The 26,180-nt window shown below is 40.8% G+C and overlaps 2 protein-coding genes across 9 annotated transcripts in view; one reads left to right on the plus strand and one right to left on the minus strand.

Moving 5' to 3' along the window:
* LOC124187987 (heterogeneous nuclear ribonucleoprotein K homolog) overlaps nucleotides 1-26,180 on the minus strand; it is a 102,758-nt gene that overhangs the window by 13,546 nt on the left and 63,032 nt on the right. For all 7 annotated transcript variants that reach the window (XM_046580215.1, XM_046580213.1, XM_046580216.1 and 4 more), the window contains 2 exons: nucleotides 23,304-23,376; nucleotides 22,854-22,964 (listed from right to left, as the gene is read on the minus strand). In XM_046580215.1, coding sequence (XP_046436171.1) covers nucleotides 22,854-22,964; nucleotides 23,304-23,376 — 184 coding nt within the window. The remainder of the gene's footprint in view (nucleotides 1-22,853; nucleotides 22,965-23,303; nucleotides 23,377-26,180) is intronic.
* On the plus strand, nucleotides 498-3,532 carry LOC124187992 (cytochrome b5-like). 2 transcript variants are annotated; one of them, XM_046580225.1, is made up of 2 exons: nucleotides 498-696; nucleotides 2,704-3,532. In XM_046580225.1, exon 2 carries the CDS (start codon nucleotides 2,739-2,741, stop codon nucleotides 3,156-3,158), a length of 420 nt encoding a protein of 139 aa, XP_046436181.1. In that variant the 5' UTR covers nucleotides 498-696; nucleotides 2,704-2,738; the 3' UTR covers nucleotides 3,159-3,532. The 2 variants fall into 2 exon arrangements, with proteins under 2 accessions (XP_046436181.1, XP_046436182.1); XM_046580226.1 differs by lacking the exon at nucleotides 498-696 and adding an exon at nucleotides 1,902-2,091.

The raw sequence follows: 26,180 nt of genomic DNA on the forward strand, positions 1-26,180 counted from the left end.
TCATATCACAATTTCCAGTTTTCCATATCGACCGGATTTTCAAGGACAGGTAAATTACTTTTTTTCTCTCTCAACACAACGCTTCCGAAACGAACGCCGCAACGCATTGCGTTTACGCCTAATCGCCGGTGGCATAATTTTTTATGTAACCGTCGTAATAAGTGCAGCGTAATGCTTAACGTTCACATATTACGAGTCCGCAAGTAACGTATCTTCTAAACTTCTGTGCCTCTTGTAACACGCATACATCGAAGAGATATGATTGAGGAGGAGACTTACGAGGCAGCTTGGATAAGCTCAGTTTTCCCCTTCTGCCAGGAATACCTCGTCACCGTCCAAGGAGAAGCTTCTCCACACGACCAGTCCGCCCACCCATACATAAACATATCAATAATATACAGACGCGTGGTGTGCCGCCCATTGGAGGGGAAATCGAGGCAATTGGTAGTGGGAGAGAGAAGCCGAGATGTCGGCTGGGGATAACATTTGAAATTTTTATCTCGCGAGAAGCAGTCTTTCCCAGTGCGTCCTTACCGCCGGTTTGTTCAAACTTCCACGTTATTTCTCACCCGTTATAATTACACTCGCTGCATGTACGAATTATAGTTCGTAAATCGTCTCACTGTTCATTCGGTGCTGCGGTTCCCGTACGAGTCACGTTTAAGGAATCCATTTTGATTGACCGAGTAACGGTTGGTAAGTTGAACTTGATGATTGTTGCGACATGCGTATATATATATATATATACGCCCGTCACGATCCGTGCGATCAACTGGACATGGACAGCCTGAGGCCACGTAATTTCTACCTTCCTATCGTTCATCCGTGTTGTTGCATCGACGTGAATTGCAGGACAATTCGCACGATACGTGAAACGTTTAAGCGTGGTATGTTTGTTTGATGGTCATGCAGGAGCAAAAAGAGATGAGACATGTATACGATAATATATCTCGTAGTATTGCAGTGTTTTCTTCGTGACCTTGTCTTTTTTTCTTCATAATCGTTGTTTTTTTTCTGGTGTAACGTACAGAACTGCCATTTGTTTTTTTTTTTTTTTTTTTTTTTTTTTTTTTTATGTCAGAAAGATTTTTTAGACGTATCATTAAGAGATATTAAGATTGTTGGTTCGTACACTGCACGAGGAATGAGAACCGTTAACGAACGTTGATTGATCGATACTTGAAGACATTCCTACCATCATTATACAACTTCCAAGAATTTCGTACGCCACGTGTCCTCGAATATTTATCATTTTGATTTATTTCTCTTCTTTTTCTTTACCCAAAGCCGTATGCAGTTAATAAATGTCCGCGTCTCAACTACGCACAGTAGCCTCCAAAGCGTGAATTTAGGACGCCTGCGTTTGGAAAGATTCGGTAACATTCTTCTCAAAGTTGGGCCGAGAGTGAAGACATCGGCGATTACTGAGATAAGATACTTACCGCAGTGATATAACAGAAAAAATATTGCGCAGTTGCCTAGCGCACTGTATTATTATTGTTATATAACTGATACAAAAGCACTTACTCTTCACGCGTATTCGAATGACGTAAATATATTTTATAAACAAAATTTAGCAACAACGATCGGTCTAGGAACAAGTCGTACTCGTGGTTATTTCTACTGTGTATTGTACTATGTTCAAAGCAATAATTCTGCGGGATAAGCTGTTACCGTGGAAGTAGCAAAGCATGCGATATTAACGTCGAGACCTATGAAACACGCACTTTGCCACTAATCTGACGTGCGACGCCATTCCACCAGCTAAGAACGGACGGCCTTGTTGCCGATGTACAACCAGCTTAGTCATGATGACGAGAAGATAAATATCTCAAGTGGAGTTAGCAAGTCCGCTTTAGGCGAACCCGGAGAGTCATAATATCCGGTAGTTTGAGCGAGCTCTGTATCGCGAGACTTTAAGATTTGTCATTTCTCTATCTGAGATTAATTCGAACAGTAACCGCGTCTTTACCGATAGTTGGTGCGCGATTGCTTCCAAACTTCTTAATTACTTGGACACGTCGGGAAACAAGCATTTTTCTTTTTTTTTTAAGCACTGGTTGAGGATAAACTGTACGCAGCGTTTAAAAGGTGAATGCTGGCGGTACGCGTTTATCGAGTAAAGTTTCAAATATCGCAACGATCACATGATAACGCTTAGACATTCCAGTGCTGTATCATTTAGATGTATATTACAGTCGGACTGCGATTTGAAAGACTCGATTCGTACGGAACGCTTGATACAAAGTAAAGCATAAAATCAAAATTACGCAACACGAAACTGAACCGTTGGTCGTGTAATTTTTCGAGTATTTTATACAACTGTATGTATATATATATACTTTCCTGGTAAACCCTAAGGCTATCTAAAGATCTCTTTCACTCTGTATTTTTCGCACTCTATACTCAACTTCCCGATATAGGGAGTATAAAAAAGACTTGGGAAAATCGCTTTCTTCGGGTTAAGCGGTTGGAAACATCTTCTCCGTTTTCAAAAAGTGAGTCAGGCTTTGTCGCACGTTGTAACGTTTAATTGGATAACTGGTAAACGTAGATTAGAATGGTTACAAAGCATCAAGAGAGGTAAAAATGAGTACAAATAACGAGAATAAATCGCGCAACCGTAACGCGTTCGTCAAAATTACCCGGCGTGGAACAAGCGAAACACAAAATTGAGTTAAGAAATCGGTTTGTCATTTTCAGCAAGAAAATCACAAGGGGCCCTAAACCCGAGGAACATGGCCAGCGGAAAGAAGCTGTTCACGCGAAAGCAAGTCGAGGAGTCGAAAGAACAGGGTACGAACCTGTTCATCCTTCACGACAAGGTTTACGACGTAGGACCATTCCTTAACGAACATCCTGGCGGTGAGGAAGTTCTGTCGGAACAACGAAACAAGGACGGAAGCGAGGCCTTCGACGACGTCGGTCACTCCGAGGACGCCAAGGAATTGATGGTGAAATACGAAATCGGGGAAATCGTCGAGGCCGAAAGGTTGAATATCAAACCGAAGAAAGTCGAGTGGATTGCATCGAAGTCGGGACAGTCCCAAAAATCGGCAGAAGAAGGCTCCGGTTTACCCTACGGATTGATCGCAGTGGCCGTCGTTGTTCTCTTAATCGCGTATAACTTAGGATTGTTCTCAAGTTCTGCTCAATGATTCCTTTCGATTTATTTAAACCGTCGAACGTACCCAGTGAAACGTTTCAGAAAGCTGTCAAAGCCAAGCGGACAAAGTGGAACGCGTGTTTTGTCAGTGGGTGAAATTTGAATTCGTCAATCATCGATTATAATTACATCGACACACCCACCCTTCGAGATTATTTTTATACAATTATTATCGTACACTTTATGAAACGTTTCGATTTTATTTTTAATCATTCCTATTCTTTGTTATCTCGTTCGCACCGCGTAGCTTATCCAACATCAGAGTTAAGCAATTACTGTTAAAAACAAGATTTCACATATCATGGCATGGCTTACAAATAAATATAACGTGTACTATTGTTGATATAAAAGACGTATGAGAAAATATTTACGAACTAAATATTACGCATGACACCAAAAATTAATATCAAAATTTAAACGAGTCAACACTGCACACGATTAGTTCAAGTTAAAGACCAGATCGTGATTATTTTTGTACGAGAAATTTTCCTTGTCACTACTGATCATTCTGTTCTCATCTGACAAGTTTACTACCCTTACGAATGAAGATGATATAAGAGTAATAATATTGATAACAATGATCGAAGGAAGAAAAGAAAAAAACAACAATATTTTTTTTTCTAAATTAACGGTCCGATGACCGTAATAACTGAAAGAATTGCACGTGTCAATAAATCGAACTGATTGGCTGATTGCCGGAGATAGAAGGGGACGAACTGGAGATTTAACGATGCGAGAATAACTGTGGGGGGTGAAATTGAGGGAAAGCTGCCGTATTGTCTGGCAACGATTTGTGAATCGTAAATCTGTATTTAGGTTCTGTACAGTGGGGTATAAATAGATACGAATGTTCATTGGGGTGGTTTGCTGTCTCGAATTCTAAGACATGTCGCGGTGGATTCGTAACTCCTGCATATCGTTCGATTAGTTTTCTCTTCTCTTTCTACGTCATCGATTCACCGACGATTATAATTTTTTCAAAAATATCCTACGACTCCGCCTATCGTACGATAGTTCGAAAAATATTTCCTGACGAATGTGCAAAAAAAAAACGAATCAGATACATCGAAACGGGAAACAGGTGAAAAGTTTTCAAGTTTCCGATATCCTCAAAGTTAAATTTGAAAAGCGGTTACCGCCGGAAACACTTTGCGAGGTACCTACGTGAAATTTGCCGTTGTCGCAGCCGGCAAACTCTGCCTTCCGCGGAGAACCCGGTTTGTGCGAAAGGAGGGAAATGGGGTAAAGTGAAATACGTATCAAGCTCGACATTTCCAAGTGTTGCGTCAAATTTTACTCAATATCGGAACGCCATACCTCCCGGCATTGTGTACCAATTCGAGGGGAAAATCGTTCTTCTACATATTTGAGGAGATATACATGTAAAACGGTATCTGCCCGGTATTCTCACTCGCGAATTTCTTTCTCACCGGGTTCCATTTATTACATACATATATTTCACGAATGCTGACATATAAACAGAAAACACTAAAACTCGTCGCCGCTGCGCTTCGTTGAAGATTCGCAGCAATCTCGCCGGTAGAGCATTGTGATACGAATTTCACCGTCGGTAATACCAGACCGCGTCTAAAAGTTATACGTTTCATAGTTTTCATCCCTCTCGGCACTGCGAGGATAAAATGTGCAAAACGGTAGGCGAACGATGAGATATTGTAAAAAGATTTCTGCCCAACAGTTCCAACTTACACCCAAACAATTATGTTTTCCGACAATTTCAGCCTGTCGATAATAAATTATACAAATATATGTAATGTGACACGAACCCTGACAATACTCGATAAATAATCGTCGATGTTCCAAATACCCCCGGAATCCGATCCAACGCGATACCGCACGTAAAAACGTCCCTTCTCTTCTTCTTTTTCCCGTCAGCGCGACACGAGCTCGTTCTTCCCGTGCCGTATATTTCCATCCCACGCAATATGGTCGGGCAGTTTTCAGATACGATATGAAATTTCGTCGTCATACAATCATCGTAGTGTCTGGTAACAATTGTTGAGTGTACATGCTAATGCCGGAGTTTCCGTGAAACGACGAGTACCCGTTAATTTGTCGCGGGTCGTCAACGTCGTCCTCGTCGCCTCGTACAACAGTGGCAAGTTTTTTGTTTTTATTTTATTTTTTATTTTTTGAGAGCTTCACACCGGTAAAGGATGGTGAACCAGGAGTGATGACACTCGGCCCTTTGTGTTACGACACGTTCGTAGCGGGCGTCTAAGCCTCGCTCCGTGTATACGCCGCAAGAGTAGGTTGGTACTCGCTGCGGGGGGTCGAAATTGCGCCGCAGGTAGGTAGTAGGTGGTAGGTGGTAGGTAGTAGGTAGGACCTAGACTCGGGGACGAGGACCGCACCACGGTTTACTGCGCGGCTGGGAATTCGAGGTAGGTATACGTACGTACGCCTCGCGTAATGGTGCAAGGGTGATAACGAGTGTGCGAAGAACAGCAGCTGGTGTTGTCGAGAGAGACGGCGAGGGGTAGGAGAGAGAGAGAGAGGGAGAGGGAGAGGGAGGGAGAGAGAAGGCTGCAGGATACGCGGACGAAACCGCACCGAATTCACGGCTAAATGAACGTTTCGAATGGCCGCTAGACCGCACCCTGCACGCACGCACAATTTTCAATAGACCTCAAAAAGTGGTGTGAGAAACAACGAGGCGGCTTAGTCAGCGTATCCGGTTTTGCTAACCTAATTATGTGACATGACTCGAAATAGGTGCAACAATTGGAGGTAGAAATACTTGGATAATTGTGCACGGATAAATTATAGTTGCAATTCGTCTGTCGTTAAACTTACGATTTGAGTTAGTCCTGCGATTCGGCGAAAAACACAATTTTCAACGTTTATCGTACGTGAGAGGTACAAATACGAGAATCCTGGAAGAAGAAGTCACATTCGATTCGTCGGATCGTTGAAAGGAGCAGATTTTCTCAAAGAGTTCAATCGTCCAACGTTTCCTTCCCGACAAAAGCTCTGATAAAAATGTATCATGTGAAAAAGTAACGTTTCAAGGCAAACGAGAATTTTTTTCTAAAAATCAAACAAGAACAAGAAGAAACAAAAAAAGAAAAAAAAAATACACGGACAAAAAGAAAAATTCTCCCGCCAGCGAATGCAAGATTAGAAAAGACTGTACGACGCTGCTCTACGCATAAAAAAAAAAACATTCCGGAAATGAAGGGAAAAACACAAAGTGGTAAAATATAATCGACAAATCAGTCACGATACGTGCATTATTTCGGTACATAGTCGCGTATTATAGACTTCTAACGTTGCATGCGTGGCGTAATGGCAGGGTGTGAAACTAGCGGGTTTCAAAGTACATCGAACGTGACTATCTCAGTTTTCTCTGTCTCCCTCTTGGCTGCTTTATCCGTACATCTTTTTCCCGTTATCTGTACACAACGCGACATGAAAGTGTGTGCGGGGATTCCCCCTGGGAAACAATTGAGTAACCGAAGCCGTGCGCCACGCGTTACGTATTCAGGGGATTTTCGTGGTGGTAGTTTCTGCCGCTTGCACCGAACCGAAAGCTCACCCAGTCTACGGATCGGACATAGAGCTTATATCGTGTTCGTAGGAGTTGAGGGGAAAATAAACGAAAAAAAAAAAAAAAAGGAAGGAAGCCCCGAAGAGATGAAAAAAGAATACAACACTGTTTATTAAAAAGCTTTTAGCGATATTATATCGCGACTTCCAAGAAGTTCCCAAGTGACTGCAACAGAAGGTTGCTCTTTTATCATTCGTTCGTTTCTTCGTTCGTTCGTTCGTTCGTTCGCTCTTGCTCTTGTTCTGGTTCTTTCTCCCCCTCACTCTCCCTCTCTGTCGTTAATGATTTTATTCTTAGTCTCCTGCACCAAAAACATTCTCAACTTGCAATCAGATTGAAAACATTTTTGTATGTGAAAAGTATTTGTCAACGAATTAATTGAAACGAATAAGATGTGCAATCTTCTGCGTTACTTTTATTATTTTCAATAGCGAATCGATAATAACCTCGTGATTATAAACGGGACGATTTTTGTTCTCATTACGGCTAATGAACTGGTTGTCCGATGTATAAAATATCGTAAATATAGTATATCTAACTTCCTGTTACTCGAAAAAGATCAAAAATGCGTCAAACAAATTAGAGATATGCGCGATAAGAATAAGATCGATGAAAAACGAAGAAGAGAATGCGAATGGAAATATGAAATCAAAGTAGAGATTTTACACAGACGCTATGTACGCGCGCATGTATTAGATGGCAAATATCTCGCGGTCTTCATCTTTTCATTTCTTTTATGACAAGCGAAATAAATATGCGCGCGCTCATGTGTGTGTGTGTGTGTGTCATACATGTAGGTAGATATAGGAACAAAAATATACGTACGGTATACAAGAGATATGGAAGAAAAAATTGAGATATCGCGAGAAAAGGAGAAAAAAAAAAGGAGGGAGAAGAAAAAAGAATCGACACAGGTAAAGAAGGAGCAGGAAGTGGAGGGAACCACTGTGTAATATCAGACAGGAAATGGGATACTTTCGCGCGTGGGGAGAAATACACCGGAAGATGAGAGCGCGAGACAAAGGTAACGGCTAGCAAATACGCATCTCCCCCGTCTTCTGTTCCGTTCTCCTTTTCCCCATCTCGCGTAGTATTTTCTCCGTTTTATTGTTTTACCCGCGCCGAAATCCGGGGTGAGGTAAAAACTTTTCAATCCATTCGTTCGTCAGCGGCAGCTCGGGGTTCTGATTAATCGTCGAATAAACGCGTTTGTAATTCCGATTTCCGTTTTCGAGAGAGGAGAAAAGGAGAAGGAGAGTAATTTTCGAAAACGAGACCATACCGGAAACAGCCTTTGGCCCAGTTTCCGATTTCGTAACACTTGAGGGGTTTTCTTGGCCGCCTAGCAGCCGAAACACGAGTCGAGCGACAACGAGATGTCGAGAATTCAATATCACGTGATTACATTGAAATGATACGTGGGCAGGAAACTCGGTACAATTACAAGCACGGAAATACTGATCAAATTATAAACCTGCTACGTGTATCCGAACGCCTTTTGACTTTGGTAAATTCAAATTGTTTATACGATACATAGATATCTGATCTCCTACGGATGCTTCATTCCATGTGCTCCCGCGTCTCTTTTTCCTCGAAATCGTAGCAGGTATTTAGTATTAAATACAAGTAGGATTCGTTCGACTAAACACTGTTCCCACGACATTCGGTAACACTAAACGCGAACCGATCACATCTCATCTTGCCTAATTAAAATTACTCGGAATTGACTCGACGAACCCCTCGCGGCGTACCTCAATCGATAAGCCAAAAATAACGAATCTATGCTGTGCGAAAATAGATTTTGCCCGGGATTCGAAATTTTCCATTCGCATAATACGATCGCACTTCACTCGATTTATATACATATATATATATATATATATATATATTTTAACCAGACAACGAGAAATAAATTTCAAACATTGACAATATGCTACAAAATTCCAAACTGATTTGCGCTCGTTATAGATCATCGAATCGCCCGCTTGGTTTACCGATAATATCGATCGTTACGAGAGCTGCCGAGGATCAAGCGGATGATCGGCGGGTAACACCGAAAACACTTCGAGTGTATCCAGCAGAGTTGTTTAGGCAAGATTGCGAAGAAGATTGAGACGTACACCATGAATAACCCGAACCTCGTGCCGGGACGAAAGATGAGAAAGAATTTCGAGAAAAGGTGGAGGAATGTCCAAGGATGAGAGTTGGAAGAAAAGAGGGAGAAAGAGGAGAGGAAAAGGGGACGCGATTGGGGCGACTGAGTCGAGGAAAATAAAAATGTGAGAGGAAAAGAGAAGAGGGGAGGAGCGTCAAATTGAGCCCGGCTTAGATTACGCTCAACTTTTCCTCCGAAATGATTTTCCGGGGATTGCGCGAAATAAACAATACGATTCAACGGGGAAAAAACGAAGATTAAGGGCAAAGGTAAAAACAGCATCTAGTCTTACTTCGGAAAGGTGCGGGAAGGAAACTTCGGCGTGCGGTGGCTGACTTTACGACGAAACGAGGCACGGTTTGATTATTTATTTACAGGTCGCCGCCTCCCTGGCGTTTCAAAGTTCCTGGTCGTTTGGTCTGTACCGCTGCACCCAGTGAAACAACCTTCGAGACTTGACCACCACCACCACCACCACCAATTTCGAGTGATGCTATCTCGGATTTGTAAATATTTGATCGTTTGTACGTGCCTATATACCTACTTCTTGTCTATTTATCCCAACTCCCTCGATCCTCTCTATATTCGTCTTTGTTTGTATTACATAGCCTCGTCTCGAATTGATTCGACTAATTTTGTGAGCAACGAAGTATATAAATCAATCGATCGATCACATCGAATAACCATTTGTGCCTACCTGTACGGTTGTCAAATGACTCGCTTTTTTTCTATCATATAACCGGTCTGCGAAATATCGAATTACACATTAAGACACTTTAGAAAAATGTGTCGAAGAATGAAGTTACGAACAACTCGACGAATCAACACCGCCGTAAGTTGTCCGGGAATTTGGAAAAAAATTCAATAGAGAACGTTTCAAAGAAAACCGAAAAATATCGCGAGAAGCAGCAGCGTGCTGGTTCAGGTACGACTTTACGATTTCAAAGGGTAAAGAATCGGCGAAATCATCAATGTACGCACATCACATGTAGATGATGTAATTCAATTATGTCAGCATTACACGGCAGGCGCTGGACTGAGGGAAAAATCGCGAATGGCATAAACTGACTTATAAGATAAAGCAAAAAAAAAAAGTACCTCCGATTGTATCGTTTCCTATTACAATCCATTCACCGATCTATAACCCCCAGGCTCCGTGTTCGTTCTAGTTTTCTATAATCCGAGGTACCGTGCTTGGAACTTTCGGAATTACAAAAGTTGGCGTACAAAAGTCTATCAAGAACCGAGAAGACCGATCGAACAGTGTTTACCGATCCTTTTTTATATACGTGTACAAATATATTCGATATTCGACGGTACTCTATACAAAAGTTTGAAATTGATCTCGAAACTTGTATATTTATACGACCAATCTGACCCGGAGGATGGTAGGGGTGGAAATTTTTCTCTCCTCGCACAAAGAAGAAGAAGAAGAAGAAGAAGAATAAGAAAAAGAAGAAAAAGCGCATGCCGAGCGAAGAAACTTTCTCGTTGAATGTGTAAACAACTCGATTGTTATACTTACGCCACTGCATACTTACATACGTGTAATGAACGATGATTAAACTCACCCTCGGTCGCCAACTTATATATACTACCGATAACCGAAGACGTCCTCAAACCGTCTCGACGTCGGATTCCGTCGCGAATTGATGCGAGGGTGAAACGAGAAAATAAAAAAATAAAAAAAAATAAAAAATTGTCGAGGAAATAGAATCGACCAGAGGAAAAACTTCCTCGTAGCGACGAAAACGACGAAAGGAAAATAGCAGAATACAGAAGCGATCTCGGAGACGCGGATCCGGCGCATCTCGACTTACGTAAGGGCGACGTTCACCCTCCGAGTGTCGAGGAATAACTGAGGAACCGGAGGGGCTAAACTGAGTCCTGCGCCCCGAGGTTAGGTCGCGGTTAGAACTGCGTGATTCGTTCTAATTGCCGCCGGTCCGAACCGAGCATCTGTTCTCCTCGATGCGGTGGCCTGCAACAGACGCACACTTCCTCTCTTCCTCTCTTCCTCTTTTTCTCTCTCTCTCTCTCTCTCTCTCTTTCTCTCGAGTTGCGTGTGCACGCAACATACACGCGTGCATTGCGTCGAATCCGGACCGAGCCTCTGTACACGAACACGTCGTTCCGGCGTATGCAAACATCACCGCCAGACGCCACCACTGAGGGGAGAAGGAGAGGGAAAGAAGAGGAAGGAAAAAAAAAAAAAAAAGTAACACTCGTTTAAAATTTTACTCCTCAAACGAAACGTGGAACGGTATATTTTTAATCCACGGCTTATCGGAGCTTCCCAGTTATATATATATATATATATCTAAGGCTCATACTTTTTTCATCGCGTGTATTTTTTCCGCCTCAGGGTGTAATAAATTATTTTATCTTAACACGGGGATCGGTAAATTTTTAAAAAATCAAATTTTCGTTTCATAAAAGTTACCAGAAATATTCTACAGTATATGTGTTGTATTGTGTGAAAAATTCTTCTTACACTTATTACAAGTGTAAAAAATTTTACAATCAATCATGATTACAGACGTGTTAACTTCAACAAAACGGTAGAATATAATAATCTCAGATCCGTTTGACAATGATCGAATGGTTTTGAGCGTGAAAAAAACTATTCGCCCGATAAACTAATTGTAAGATATTTTTTTTTAACCATTATATTTGTTCCCAAAATTAAAAATTTCAAGAGTAAAAAAATATTAAGAAAGAAGTAGCTTTTGACACAAAAGTGTATAGCGAATATTTCAATGTTGGTAAAGAAATTGATGTAAATCGTAAAAAGTTTCCTTTCCTTTCTTTCTTTCTTCTTCTTCTTTTTTTTCCATTTCCATTGACAAAGAACATGAAATTTTATTACACTCAAGTTGTCGCGAGTCTCCGAATTCACTCCAACTAATTACAAACCGATTAGATTATACCGCGTGAAAATTCGAATAAAATAAAAAAAAAACAAATAAATAAATAAAATAAAAAAAAAAAAAGATGATTTTTACATTTAATACACTTAAATCTCGGGTTATTTTATTGCGTTAAAGAAAAATCGAGTCCTTCGAAGCGGCGGAACCTGTGTCCGTGGTGAAAACGTAGGAACGAGGGTAACAACAACGCGGTTCCACCTGGCGCGGCAGCTGCTAAAAAGCGAGAAAGAACGAGAGACCCGTTGGTCGCTTACCTGACGTACCTGGCAACACCTGTGCAGGTTGACTGCCGGCCGCGAGAGAACCCTTCGATAAGCCTCGACACGCCGTGTAACCGGGTATAGGGAATAGGGTATAGGTATAGGATACCCGCGGACACATGTCGCAGGCGGCTGCCGACGAGCGGACGAGGGAGTTTTTTGATTATAACTCGCGGCATGCGTCGAGCGTTTACGTGGGTATATCGTAAAGGAAAAAGTCACCCTTTCACCGCTGATAAATAATTATACCCCGTCGGAAAAATTGGCTGCACCGCAACGATGCAACAATTCATACGGTTGTTCAAGGATTAAAAATTCCCGGGACGAGCAAGAAACGCGGGAAAAAGTTGCAGGCACTGTTCGATATCCGCCATTATTGTACTTCTCTCCGTGATCGCCTCGTAGAAAAAAGAAAATATACTTGTACAATGTATACGTGTAGTCAGTGCGGCGATAAATATTGAATTTTAAAAGTCGAAATAAACATTTTTTTATCGCTTTATTCAACGGTATAATGTATACGATATACTGTATTAATAAAGATTGACCATTTTTTTTTTCAAAATTCAAGTCGAAAATATTGTTCCAAATAACGAAAAAAGAACGCTGTTCAAGTTTGAACACTTAATATTAATATTTAGAGGTGCATCATCGCGATTTTCTACTTTCCGTCCAAATAACACGGATAATTTTTTTTTTTTTAAACTTTGGAATTTTATAACTCGTTAACACATCAGTGTACTGATAAGACCAGAACGTATTTTTGGAGAGAATTGAACTCTCTATAAAAAAAAGCTCTCATTTGATGACAAATCTACTCATTCAAGAGTTATTTAAAAGTGATTTTTGGGTATCGGCAGGAATGCGAAAATTTTCTATATCACCTGTCGGTTGTTTAATAATTGTATGAAAAATTGTACCCTACAAACAACTGACGCGTCATTGTTACATGTAGTGTTCTTTTCAACACCACCCCTGACAATTGAATTTTCCGCAGCTTTACGGCAATTTAGAATGGAACTTTCACGACAGCCGACTTGCGTTATAAATTGCATAAAGCATACGTATACGTTGATACGAGGGTGAATGCCCGGGGGTTAATTTCCCAGGAAATTATTAATCGACCTCCGAGACAACGCGCGTGTGACGTAACCGAGGAGAGTCCCGAGTCGCGTTACGATGGAGAAGAAGAAGAAAATGACGTAAGGATAGGAATCGTGAAATGCTAATAATTACGTAGGCAGACCACGAACCGAAACGATGTAACACCGCGTTATGTAATTTCCAGGGACGAAGGCAGGCACAAAAAACTTGAAACTTTCAAGTTTCCCATCACTGCCCGATAAACTTGCTCCGTAATTTGACCAAGGGAAGCTGTTACCAAAGTTAAAGAAATCGAGGAAATTCAAATTAAGGAATCTCTGATAAAACTCGGTTTAAATACATACAGACATCGAGTTCGATTAAATTTGCAATGATTAACAAGACGAAGTTCGACCCCTGTCTCATCATTTACCCGTTCAAATCATGATATAATTGAAATCCATCGAGCCAGACATTTCGTTGCCTATGGGATATAAAGGGACAAAAAAAAAATCCGCCTACATAATTCAGCAGTCTGCAAACCATTACACTGAGATCAACATTAGATCGTGCAGTAAATGATATTAATTACGGTATATTGTACAAGCATGATCGTATAACAGTTTAATGGGAAGAAGAAACGAGACTACCGTGCGATGAGATAAAGAACACCGAAAAAAAAAAAAAGAAAAGAAAAAGAAACTTTTCGACTTTTCCCGCGACCTGAGAGTCTCGAGGACGCAATTTATGTATAATATATACGTAGTGCACAGTGATAAAGGGAAGAAAATACTCGACGCATACCGTGCCAGCGTCCAGGTGGAAAAATTTAACGAGGCCATTTAGAACTGGAAACACTTAAAAACGCGTGCAACCAACGACGTGAACTCTAAGACATACGTGTGCGAATATGCAAAGCTATAAGTGCCGCAGACACGTAACATTTTCTTTATTAACAAATGTTACACTATGCAAACAGTCGATGCGAGATAGCCTGCGGTTATTGATACAAACGAATTGTTAAAATGAGAAGAAATGAAAATAAAAATAAAAAAAAGACAGATTGAATGTAAACGAGAGAGTATCGACGAATCAGCGTGCACAAAGAATTCGAGAATTCCAAAATGGGGGGGGATGTTTGCTTTCTCTAATCGAGTCGACGGCAAAGAATTGCCCAGGTAACCGTGATAAACCGTGGTAGAGATAACTCGCGGTTGTTATCAATGCGGCAAACGTCGGATTTGAACCGTATGATGCGGTTAACGCACACAAATCCACGTGTAACGACATTTCCGTACGATTAAACGCGGTAAAAGTCTCTCCTAACGAGGATATGTAACGTCATAGATATGAGAGATACTCAACATCTGTATGTAACACATGCTTGCTACATGCTGCGACGAATGTATAATGACGCGTGTAGAAGGCGGACTTCGCGACGTGGTTGCACGGTGTGCATGACGTGCAGAGGTAGGAGGAAGGACGAGCAAGAAGAGGATATCCCTCGCCGACCTGACCGCGATATGGCGTTGTAGTAGGAAATTTAACGCGTCCTCGGGGTTACCGGTCCAACTTTGTTTAATTATATCTTCGTCCGGGAGGATGGTGCGACAGGGTGGGGGATGAGGATGGGGATGAAGTTTCGTTTACCCTGCAGACACGGTCGAAAAGCGGATAGGCAAACTCTGCGCCGAGTCACGAAGCTAGGCGGTGCTTATGGCTGGGCGAGAGAAGAGGGGGGAGGAGAAGTTGAGAATTGAGATTTACAAGAACAACATCGTTAATGTTCGGCGATGAGAGAGAGAGAGAGAGAGAGAGGAGAGATGGAGGCCCTCTCCTTCCGTGCTGTTGGGTTTCCGGATGAAGAATGAAATACGAGTTCAGCCTCCGCGTTTATCTACAGATCCAACACGTAAAGACTGTTTCGCAATCTTGGAACGCAGGCACGATCATCATCGGCGAAACTGTACTTGAATCATGCGATATCGCATCCGGCGGAACGATTTTTCTTTCGTCCGAACAAAAGTGAGGCGAAGCAACTTCGAACTACACATGCGTTTACGCTTTAAACTTGTATGGATCAAAGAACGTACTACGCCATTTGGTAAGTCTGTAATTTCATGAGCATTGGCTCTTCGGTAGGTTAAACGGAGTCTCAATTCGAAACTACATAATCGACCGTTACTTATACTTCTCCATGTTCATATAACAGGGCCAGGATTAATATTTCGTGATTCGATGAACCGTTGAATCGTTATCAGAACGCCAATATCAAACAACTCCCCTCGATCGTAGCTAACGATCGTATAAAAACGACAAGTTGAAAATTCAATGTTTCATAAAGTTGCGAAAGTTCAACGAGGAGAAATTATTGTAAGATGGAAACGAAACTGGATGGAGGAAAAAGCGTAAAAGGTGAAACGACAGGATTTGTGATGGGAATTCAGCAGAGATTTTCTTAACCCAATGCGAAAGAGAAGAAATTCTTAATACGTTCAATTCAACACGGGATAAAGAGCAAATTTTTCCGATCGACGTTTATCTCGTTGTTCGCAATAGGTTGGCTCTTCGCTTTCTACAATTGTTAATCGTGGATCATCGGCACAACGAAGACGTCGATCGGTGAAATGTATCCCAAATTGCACAACGGCAGGCGTGTTTATACATGTATTTGAAACCATGAAACACCTCGAAGTCGATAGCAAGTTGCATTCTCTATTTCACCCTTAAAGATTACACCGTTTTATCGATAACGATAAAAGGAACGAGTCTTATTTTTAGAAAATCCTCCTTCTCTTTCAAGAACGTCACAAACTGCTTCTGCCACGTGCTGCTTTTCAAGCCCGTCCAATAAAAGGAGGTAGAGTTTAGCGTGTGCAGGCTTCTCATTTATTTACTTTTACGACTGTCCCGAAGAGACGGAGAATGGAAGAGGAAGAGAGAAGAATGGAGCAAAGCGTCAATCTTGAGGGAAAATTTTTACGCCACCTAGCTCCGACACAGCAAGTTTGTATACCCAAACAAACACACAAACGCGCAAACGCGCAAACACGTAGACGAAGTAACGACCAAATCCCTGACTCCGAAGCTGAAGGGTGGATCTGAACGGGCTGCTGCTGCAGCAGGCAGAGGTTCACTTCCACTACTCTATTAATGGAATAAAATATTTGGCCAAGCCTTATAAGCGGTATAAACCCGACGTCGACGAGCGAGAAGACCTTCCAAGTCAGATATTTCGAAAGCTGGTTTCCGTCGCGCTGATGAGAATGTCGCGAGCACAAAGGCGCCAAAACTCTCTATGCGGGCAATTCAACCCGGCTAACCCTTGCGACAACTATCGTCGTTATTTACATTATTATTACTATTATTATTGTTCTCATCGTTACAGTTGTTACAAATTTCACCGTTTATTCGATTAATCAACTACAAACGTACCGAGTAAATTACTGTCGAAAGAAACAAAAAAAAAAAACTCTTCTAATCTCATCGAATCACGGTATTGATCTGTTACAAAAAAAAAAGGAGGGAATTTCGTATTTCACGGGGAGGAAAAAAAATAAGTATAAAACAGGGAAAAGGAGAAAGAAAAAAAAAAAAGAAAAAAAGACCTCTTCCCTAACACGTAGAGAAGTGATATAATGATAATGATAGCTGGATGCGTGCGAGTGACATGTGCGTTTGAACAAACCCACCGGACCAGAGGCACTCGCGTGTCGATGACATATGTCTCCCTTGGCTATACGGGCAAGGGAAACGGTTCACTCCGTGTTGTTCTCGGAGGCGTTAGATCGCCAGGGTTTTGAAATTAGTGGGTGAGTAGTTGCTGCCGCAGAGATCCGTCCTTGTTTCGCAAACTATTCCGGACACAGGTATCCACGCACCGTGTACATTGGCGCAAATACGTCTGAACGGAGTTGATCGCGCGTTATCAAGATTGGCGTGAGCTGGTACACACAAAGCATTGTACAAAAATCGCCGGTAGTTAAGAAAGAAAAAACCATTTCCACCTAAAGCCAGCGATATTGCAATATTGAAAAACAAACGCCGTATTATTATGACACGGTTTCAATCCGTTCTCATTTCCTCTGCTTTTTTCGTTACTCTCTTTTTACCCCCTTTCCTTCAACGCGAGTTCATCGGTTCTGCGTTACAGAGTTTGAAAATTTTCAAAAAAACGGTATACAAGGTATAACGGAATGCGAATGAAACCGGGTCTGGTAACAGCAGAAACCGAGCAAATCGAAAACTTTCGACAGAATTTACAATTCCCGATAGAACGGAGCGTTGCTGTACCGCACTGCACTGCAGGATGTGAAAGCGTAACGGAAGGTACATATATGCAGTGGGGCTCGGGTACATAGGTATCGGAATAGGTACGTTATACACACAGGGTGGTTAGCATACTGTAACGAGCTCCGGTACGACAAGTCAAAGTGTGTACCTTGTCCAGGTACCTTCAGGTCTAGGTATTGGATAGAACGCCGCGACTCGGGCGCAAAACACAAACACACGCACACCTGCACCTAAATAACGAAACCGGAGAGTAAAATTATTCGCTGTACGCGAGAAGGGCCTCGAAGGATCCTCGGAGGTGGCTAATTAATGTAGAAATGATACGATACGGATCATCCACGGCGAGTGTAATGCAGGGATAAAAACTTTTTGCCACATCTGCTAAATATGCGCGGTATAGATGTACAGCAATGTCGGGAAACGATATGAGATTGCGGTAGAGTTTAATAAAAATTTCGACAAGCTACTTAAATTGAACTGCATTGTTTCTCGGAACACGTGGTCGTGGTTTCCTATGTTCGTGTGTATCTTATCTACCTGTATACGTCATACGTAGGCACACCGTGCGCTAATCGTAAGTCTAATTTTTAACTCGTAGGTGCGTAACGTAGGTAGATACACGCAGCGCGTGATATTAAAATCGAACGAACAACGCGACGAACGAAAAACGGGATAAGATGCAAGAAAAGAATAAACAAAACGATAGAAGGGAAGAAAACGGTGAATATGTGACGTCACGGGACGCGGGAGAGAGGACAGGTGCGATTCGCGAGCAATGTAGGGTGCCCTTCGGATTTAAGGAGCCCCAAAGTAGCACTATCGATTGATCGTAACGTGCTACCGGGAAAACATTCATTCTTTACTCGGAATTTGCCGCCCTTCTATGAATTCTTCGTTCAAATGGTTCGATATCGTCGAGAAATAAAAAAAAAACGTTAGGGAAAAGTTTTAAGCAAAGTAATTGCATTGATTGAAGACTCTAACAGAGGGGAAGAGAAGCGGAAAAAGACATAATAATCGAATTGTAAAAGAAAGAAGGAAAGGAAGAAAGAAAGAAAAAAAAGATACACATATTGGCTGCACTTTTCGAATAAAAAAAAAAGAAAGAAAGAAAGAAGAATAAAAAAAAAAAAAGGGCAAGCTTTCGCGCGGTGTTATAAATCGATGACACCGCCAGCTACTCTGGGCTCTTCTTCAACCAACCCTGACACGGTGAAACTTTGGCACGGTAACGATTCTACGTCACGTATATCCGAAGAGCGCTGGTTCTTTGGGAAAAAATTTCACGCTGTATAGGTTGCTCCGATAAATTTTATAACCTTACGATGGATGGATGTGTAACTCTGGGAGGAAAGTCACGAACGCGTCTCTCCTTCAAACGCGAATATTTGCCAATTTATATGATCTGCATGCCTGCCGTGAGACTCAGCCAGAGTTACTTACGTAACCGCGATAGACGGAAATGACGGGAGGTTCGTTCCGAAAGTTATTCGTGACGCGTGAGCATTCAATTGCGACGTGTGTGTGTGTGTGTGTGTTCAATTTATTCTCTGTATATAAATAAAGTAGATGCTCGCGTGTATCGTTAATTGATGAAAAATAATTTCATTAATTCAAACTCGGTTGGTGGATGATATATTTTTTTTTTCACATTTGTTTTCTCGAACGCGACGAATGTTCGAATCGGTGAAGATGTTTCATCGATTGAAAGAAACCTACAGATGATATTTCGTACGGTTGACTGAAAATTCGACGCTGCCGTACGGATGTAAAATTGATTAAAAATAACGAACGAATTCCACGAACTTGATTGTTATCGGAATGAATAAATTTGTCGAAACCGACCGTTCGAGGCTTCCGTGTTAAATGTACCTAATAACGCGCGCCTACTTGAACCGAGTAAATTGCCTGCCTATTTTTTATTCATTTATTCGTTTTTTCTTCCTCTCGCCTTCTTATTGCAGCCTATCTTCGGAGAAGAAAAAAGACCTAGTTATCAATCTTGTACCTTTATTACTGACGAGGGGTAAGCCGGAAGCGAAAAAACCCGGCAGGCATACCGGACTGTGAAAATTTTATCTCTTTTCCTCTCTCTGTAACGGGAACGCGAAACTTTCCGACCCCTTAGTAACGCGTTGACATTTAGATCCAAACACGCTTCGAGATACGATAGTATTCGATTGCCCTGACTCAGAACGAGCTTTTGGTATTGTTACTTTTCGCGCTGACGATATAGCTGAGATTATCGTGTTCCGAGATATATAACTTCGATCGGAATGTTCCGACAACTTAACGAGAAAATCTCTTCTTGCGCCCAAGGTGTAAAAGAAAAATGCGGATTCGCGCGAATGGCGATCAGACTTTAGAATCCGTAAAATTGACTCGCCTGAAGTGAGAGCGGAAACAAGCGGTATAAATAATAACAATAATAGTAATAGTAGTAACAATAATAACAATAGCCAGAAAGTGATCAAATTTTATAATATTAACGTTCAATTGCCTCGAGGCATTTTCCGTCTTGCCAGGATCAAGAAGAACATTTATTATTATCTCATCTCAATTTAAAGATAATTCAATATCGCCTTTTGAGTTTAGCGTTGCTTTCAGGACCAATTTATCAAAATTAATTTCACAACGGAACGAAAAGAAAAATCCCAGGACCTCCCGTTGTTATGAAGGGAAATTATTTTTCTTCCCGAGCATCGTTTCGTCCGACATAAACGTCAAAGCCTCGTGCCTGTGTATATAATATCGCGTTATATTAATAGCACGGCCTACTTCCGGCATTAAATTAAGGAATAGTTTATTTCGCGAGCCAAATTTTACGCGAGAAAAATAAAAGTAAAACATTTTTAAAAAAAAATATAAAAAATCACGGCATTTCTCGCTCAATCTTAGCTTTCCGAATTTTGCTTCACTTGTCTCTCGTATAAGGTATTTAAGAAAGAAATCTGTATGCATATTATTCTCATCTGAGATTTAAATTTCAAGTGATTAATAATAAATTGGTATTCAAAAGCGGACGATGAGATGGATTAGATACGATGGAGAAAAATGGAGAAAAATTAACACACAAAACGTGTCGATCTAAATTTAATTCTAATTCTAAACAATCGATCTCTGCAGTGAAATGCCGATTGCATCAACGGGTTGTTCACGTTGGTCTCAGTTAATTCAATAATACGTAATTGATAACAATCGCGCGGCATTCGAATGCCTCAAGAGCTCCGAACTATCGAGGCCTCTAAATAATCCAAATATCCGAACAATGTCTGTATTGTGAAGAAGGATTGCGCGAACCTAATTCCAATCAGCCACCCTAAGTAAACAACTGATTGTAAGAGTCCAGCCCTGCGCACACACAGGGAAACGTGTTATGCGTCGTTTCGATACGTAACTCAACGTGACCGGCGACTCATAACTGACTTTTATTAAATCGGACATGTCGGGTTCGACCACCGGAATGATATCTAATATTTAACGAAACCAAAAAAAAAAGAAAAACTTGTCGAATTATTATTTTAGACGGTGAGAACACCGAACTATAAATATTAAGAATATCATTTTTCAAATCATATTTCATTTATGGCTGCACAGCGTTTCTTCAACTGAACGAGATAATAAATCCTTTGATGAAACGAGTGGCAAAAATATTAGAAACGTTGATCGCATTTATTACAACTGTAGCTCGAACCTAGAGAGCCCCGACTTGTAAAGCGAAAGGACCCTTTCAATTATTTCTGAAAATGCTTTCCACCCTACAGAGGATTTGAATAACCGACCTCTACACAGAGATTACATATACGTGTATAATATATATAATACAGATTGAACGGAGCAGTGAAAATATACATATTACGAGTATTCTATGCGAATTAATGCAAGAGTCACTAAAGGTAGAGCAATTTATTTTTCCCAAGAATCTGTAGAGCAGAGTGCGAAAGAGAAAAGAAAAACTGCTCGTCGTTTTTTACATTTTCTTTTAGTTCGCGTACCTTGTCGGAGCGAATATTTCCAATACTTCAATTTATTGATACGACCACACCTGAATGTCAATTTCTCTGATAAAATAAATGAGACAGGGGTGCGAGCTAGGTTTAATTACGTTAATTCGCCACTTCAATGGGAATCGTCAACGTTTCGCGTTCAGAGTAGAGCTTCAACTCTGCGCACCTGCAAGCACGTTGCAGCGAAAGCCGCGGAACGATCAATGAAACTAAAACTATGCCGGAGCGAACCGACCGATCGATCGATCGATCGAGTCGGAGTTTCAGCCACCCTCGAAACATGCGTCAACTCATCGTCTGTAAGCTACTCCCGACTCTGTTACACCTACGCGTATACGCGTAAACTCGACATACGATACGTTGTTCGCAGGATACGTGTTACAAGTAAGGCAACAAGCTGCCCGATACTGAAGGTCCTAGGTAAATTGCGACGAAAATTAACGTGTTTCGAATCGTTAAAGAGAGGAGAAGAGACTGTGATACATTCGGCGAAATTGCAAATTCATAACTACCGACGAACAAGTACTTCATTGGTGGTGATTAATTATCCCAATTTGTCATACTTTGATAATGCTGAATTTGTGACAAGTAAAACTCGGATTCACGCACGCCGTTCATAAATGTGTGCAATTATTTGCACTTTATGCACTTGGAATTTAATCCTTCGGACACGACGCGGCGACATTCCTTTGCTGTAAAACGATACGCTATACGTATATAAGAGTACGCTTAGTTAATTGCGAGAAAATCGAGCTGCCCTCTTCGGCCTCGACTCTCCTTTGCAAAAAAGAGAAAATAAAAGAGATAAAATAAATAGAGACGAAGCGGTAAGGGGAAGATGAGAGGGGTGTAAAAAGGAAAGAAAAAGAAAAAACGAAGTATGAAGCTCTTGATATCGCGACTCGATTACATAATTAATCTTCGTCGAGAAATTCCGAGAAGAATCAGCGGTGGGCTATGAATATCTGCCCTTCTAATTAAAGGTATCGCATTAATTAACGATACGTTATATACGGTATATAATGTCTTCGTACATAGTAAAGCATAAAAAAAGGGGGGTGAAAGAGGAAAAAAGAAGTAGCGAGGGGTGGTTGACGAAGGAAAAAAAGTTTTCACAGAATTCGTGTCTTACGGGAGTGCAGGTACGATGAAAATATCGGTTGTTCAAGGGTCGCGGAGTCTAGAAATTCGTAAGATTGTTTAAATATTCAAAAGGGTTTCTCGAAAATACATCAGGTCAGCTTTTTATCGGAGTTTCCCGGTGAGAATTCAACGCCGTACGCTTTGATCCTTGGTAAATGTTATTTATTGTTTCTTCATTCCCCCGTTCCTTATACGATTGTTAAGGGGATTGGGATTCCGAATCGTATATCGAATATCGCGAAACTCACCTCTCTGAGCTCCTTGATCTTGAATCCTCCCTTGCCGATGATGCAGCCGGCCTGGCTCTGGTGTACCAGCATGCGGACGTCGATTTCATCGTTTCCGTACCTCGATCCGTTCTTTGACAAATGCAAAAACGACAAATTATTAACATACGTTTCGATTGAATTTAAAGGCGAAAGCTTATACCTTCACCCTCGCAGAAAGCAAAATCGCGTGGGTACAAGTATCCGCGCAGCGTGATGGATATTGAATCGTAATGGAAAATCGATTGATCCCCAATTCGCCAGATCGTTTTTTGAAAGCACGGTTGAATATTGATGAAAAAAAAAAAAGTATAAGAAAACAAGCACGTCCCGCAAACTGAGAGACTTGGCTAACAGCTTTGTTGCGGATTATACAAAGAAAAGGAGTCAAATTTATGTCCGAGATATTTTTCAAAACTATTCCAGACTCACCTCCTCAAGGTTTGGTACTACTTCGTTAACGACCTGCAATACGGTGTCCAAGTCCGAGCTGATCGTCAGAATTCTGTAATCAAAAAACTCGGGAAATTAGGCCGGTTCTTCGAGAAAATTAAAAACAAAATGATTTGTACCTTTCGATTCGCACACCAGTGTCTGAGTATATCAATATTTGCACCGATGATAAGCCTGTTTCTCAACAGGTATATAAACTATCCAGAGAAAATAAGATTCGCTGGAACATTGACTAACTATTCCAGAGAATTCGTTAAAACCGATTAATGTATATCGAAATACGTCAAGTGCTGTATACACGTGAAATGAAAGAAAATAGAAACAGAAATAGAAAGAAAATCAAACAACGATAAAGCGGAGTGTGAAAAAAGTTTCTCGCGTATATTTGAAACCGGTAGTCGAGAAGTTGTTGTCTCAAACTCGATACACGTAATATATGTACGAAATAAAACGCGTGCAGTGGAATTCCCGAGTTGGAAAAAGAGAAGGGTTAAAAATAATAAGTGAAATAAAAAAATAGCGTATGCGCAAACATAAGTTTCACGCAGGAAGGGCAAAGTGTGACGGTGCGAGCGAATAACGACGACGACAACAACAACAACAAGTCCGACGACAGAAGAGATACAGCCATAAGTTTGAAGTTTAAACCGGCAGAAAATACCCGAGAGAAAATTCACGGTAATCTTCGTTCGGTGCGGAAAGAAGGCTGCCACGTACCGACTGCAATCCCGAGACACGGAGAATGAATATTGCTTTTTAAAACTGCGAAACTTTCCGGCACAACACCCCGTCGCGTCGTTTTCCACCAGCGGGAGAAGGGGGAGCAGGAAGTTCTTAAATAATGGCAGGCACAAATCAACTCCGACATATTCTAGCCGTTTTTCTTTCTCGCGACCGTGCGTAAGACTTGGCAATCGCGCGAGTATTTGGCAAGAACTTGACTTTTTTTTTTTTTTTTTTTTTTTTTTTATCCCGATGTTTTTGCGATGAACATAAAAACAGAATATATAAACTTCCGATTGAACGCATGCTTTTTTTCTTTCTTATCAACGATAACTCTGATATCGTTGCAAGTAACAACGTATTGCGTACGCGGCACTTAACAATATTTCGATAAATAAATAACAGATCGGAAACGTCGAACAGCGAATTGTGGAAAAATTGAGAGCGAACATTAAAACAGACAAAAATATACGCTCTTGTAGTAACGAAGAAAAACCTGTCATTGCAATGGTGAAATGAAGAAAATATTTGCAATTTTTTCGCCAAGTACCAGCAAGATTCAATTTATAAATTAAAATTATTCATATAATACAACACTAGTCTAAATATTATTAAAATACAACGTATATAATGTATGTAGATGAAAATTGTACATCGTTAAAAATATATCCCAACAAATACAGCTCGGTATAACAATATTATTAATTACTGAACAATCATTTATTTCTGCATGAATTATACGTCATATACGTCGTTAGTTGGCTATATAGTTATACTGTACAGGTTGAATTTTAAGCGGCCATCACCGTCATCGCCTTGACGCTCCATTACCAAACGAGATATGTTAGACAATACAGATTTATACAATATGTTACACAAGTACGATGCTGGAAATAGGGATGAGCGATGAATGAGAAATAATAATATTATATTACAGTACAATTACAACCGAGAGAACAGAAAAGGAAAAACGTGACTAGCAGCGTCCGTATTTTATTGGCGGAGAGTTGGGGATGATTCGCAATTGTGGATTAAACAATACATATTCTCGGGTATATGATTATGATAGTTATCAATTTTTTCTTTCATTGTAATTTATCGATAAATCTACTCATTTGCTTTCCTCAACGAGCGCTTGGACCCTTTTCCCCCGATACTTCCTTCATTCTATCGCAGACCTTGTGCGGATTTCCGGTTTTACTTCGGTTCAAAGCTGGGGGTGCGAAGACAGGTTAATTTGCATATCGGAAATCGTGATTTGCGGAGCAATCTCGTCAGTTTCAAATTCTCTGTTTAACGATCCGATTGCAAATATTTCATGGTGTGTTGGAATATGAGTAAGATGCGAATTCAAACCGATATATATATATATACACACACGTATACGTATAATATATAGAAAACCATGTCAGTGTTTATTATGTATATGAAATAAATTGTCGAGAACCTCCGTGAAATGTAGATGAAATTTTCACGATTGAATTTGAGAAAAAACTTCCAACCGGTCTTCTTCTCTTCAATTCGCTACAGCACTTGGCACTCCTTTTCAGGCGAAATGAAGAAGAAAAGGCGAGAGACGTACGCTCTTTAGAAATTTCCCCCGGAGACCACGAGTTTATTTTGCAAAGTAAAAGTTTGGTCGATTCGTTGAGTTTCAACTGGTTTTGGTTTAGGTTTGGCCGGGTGTTGGGTCGGGCTTGGTGGTTGTAGGGGGTTGCAGGGGCGGGTCGTTGGAAATTACCACAGTTTTATACATGATAAGCGTACCTACACGCACGCCTTAATTCTACGTATATTATATATATATATATATATATAATATATATTTATACATATATTACGTATATTTATACATATATATATACACACATGTACGTATATATGTGTAGGTGGTATATTTATACCTATGTGGGTCTGAAAAAGTCAATTAACGACGAGTGACGGTTAGACGCTTGCGGTGCATTTTCAATTTCATTTTCTCATCTCGGAGATTATTTCCTTCTCGATTCCTTTCATTGGCGCGATCGCCATTCTTTGCTCGATCATCGGTTACCACCTTGATAAGCTGCGCATTGGGGAAAAAAAGAGTGCAAGAAGAGAATGAACGAAAAAACGAAACAAAAAGAAAAGGAA

This window comes from Neodiprion fabricii, chromosome 1 (assembly GCF_021155785.1).
Source record: "Neodiprion fabricii isolate iyNeoFabr1 chromosome 1, iyNeoFabr1.1, whole genome shotgun sequence".
Classification (NCBI taxonomy): Eukaryota; Metazoa; Arthropoda; class Insecta; order Hymenoptera; family Diprionidae; genus Neodiprion; species Neodiprion fabricii.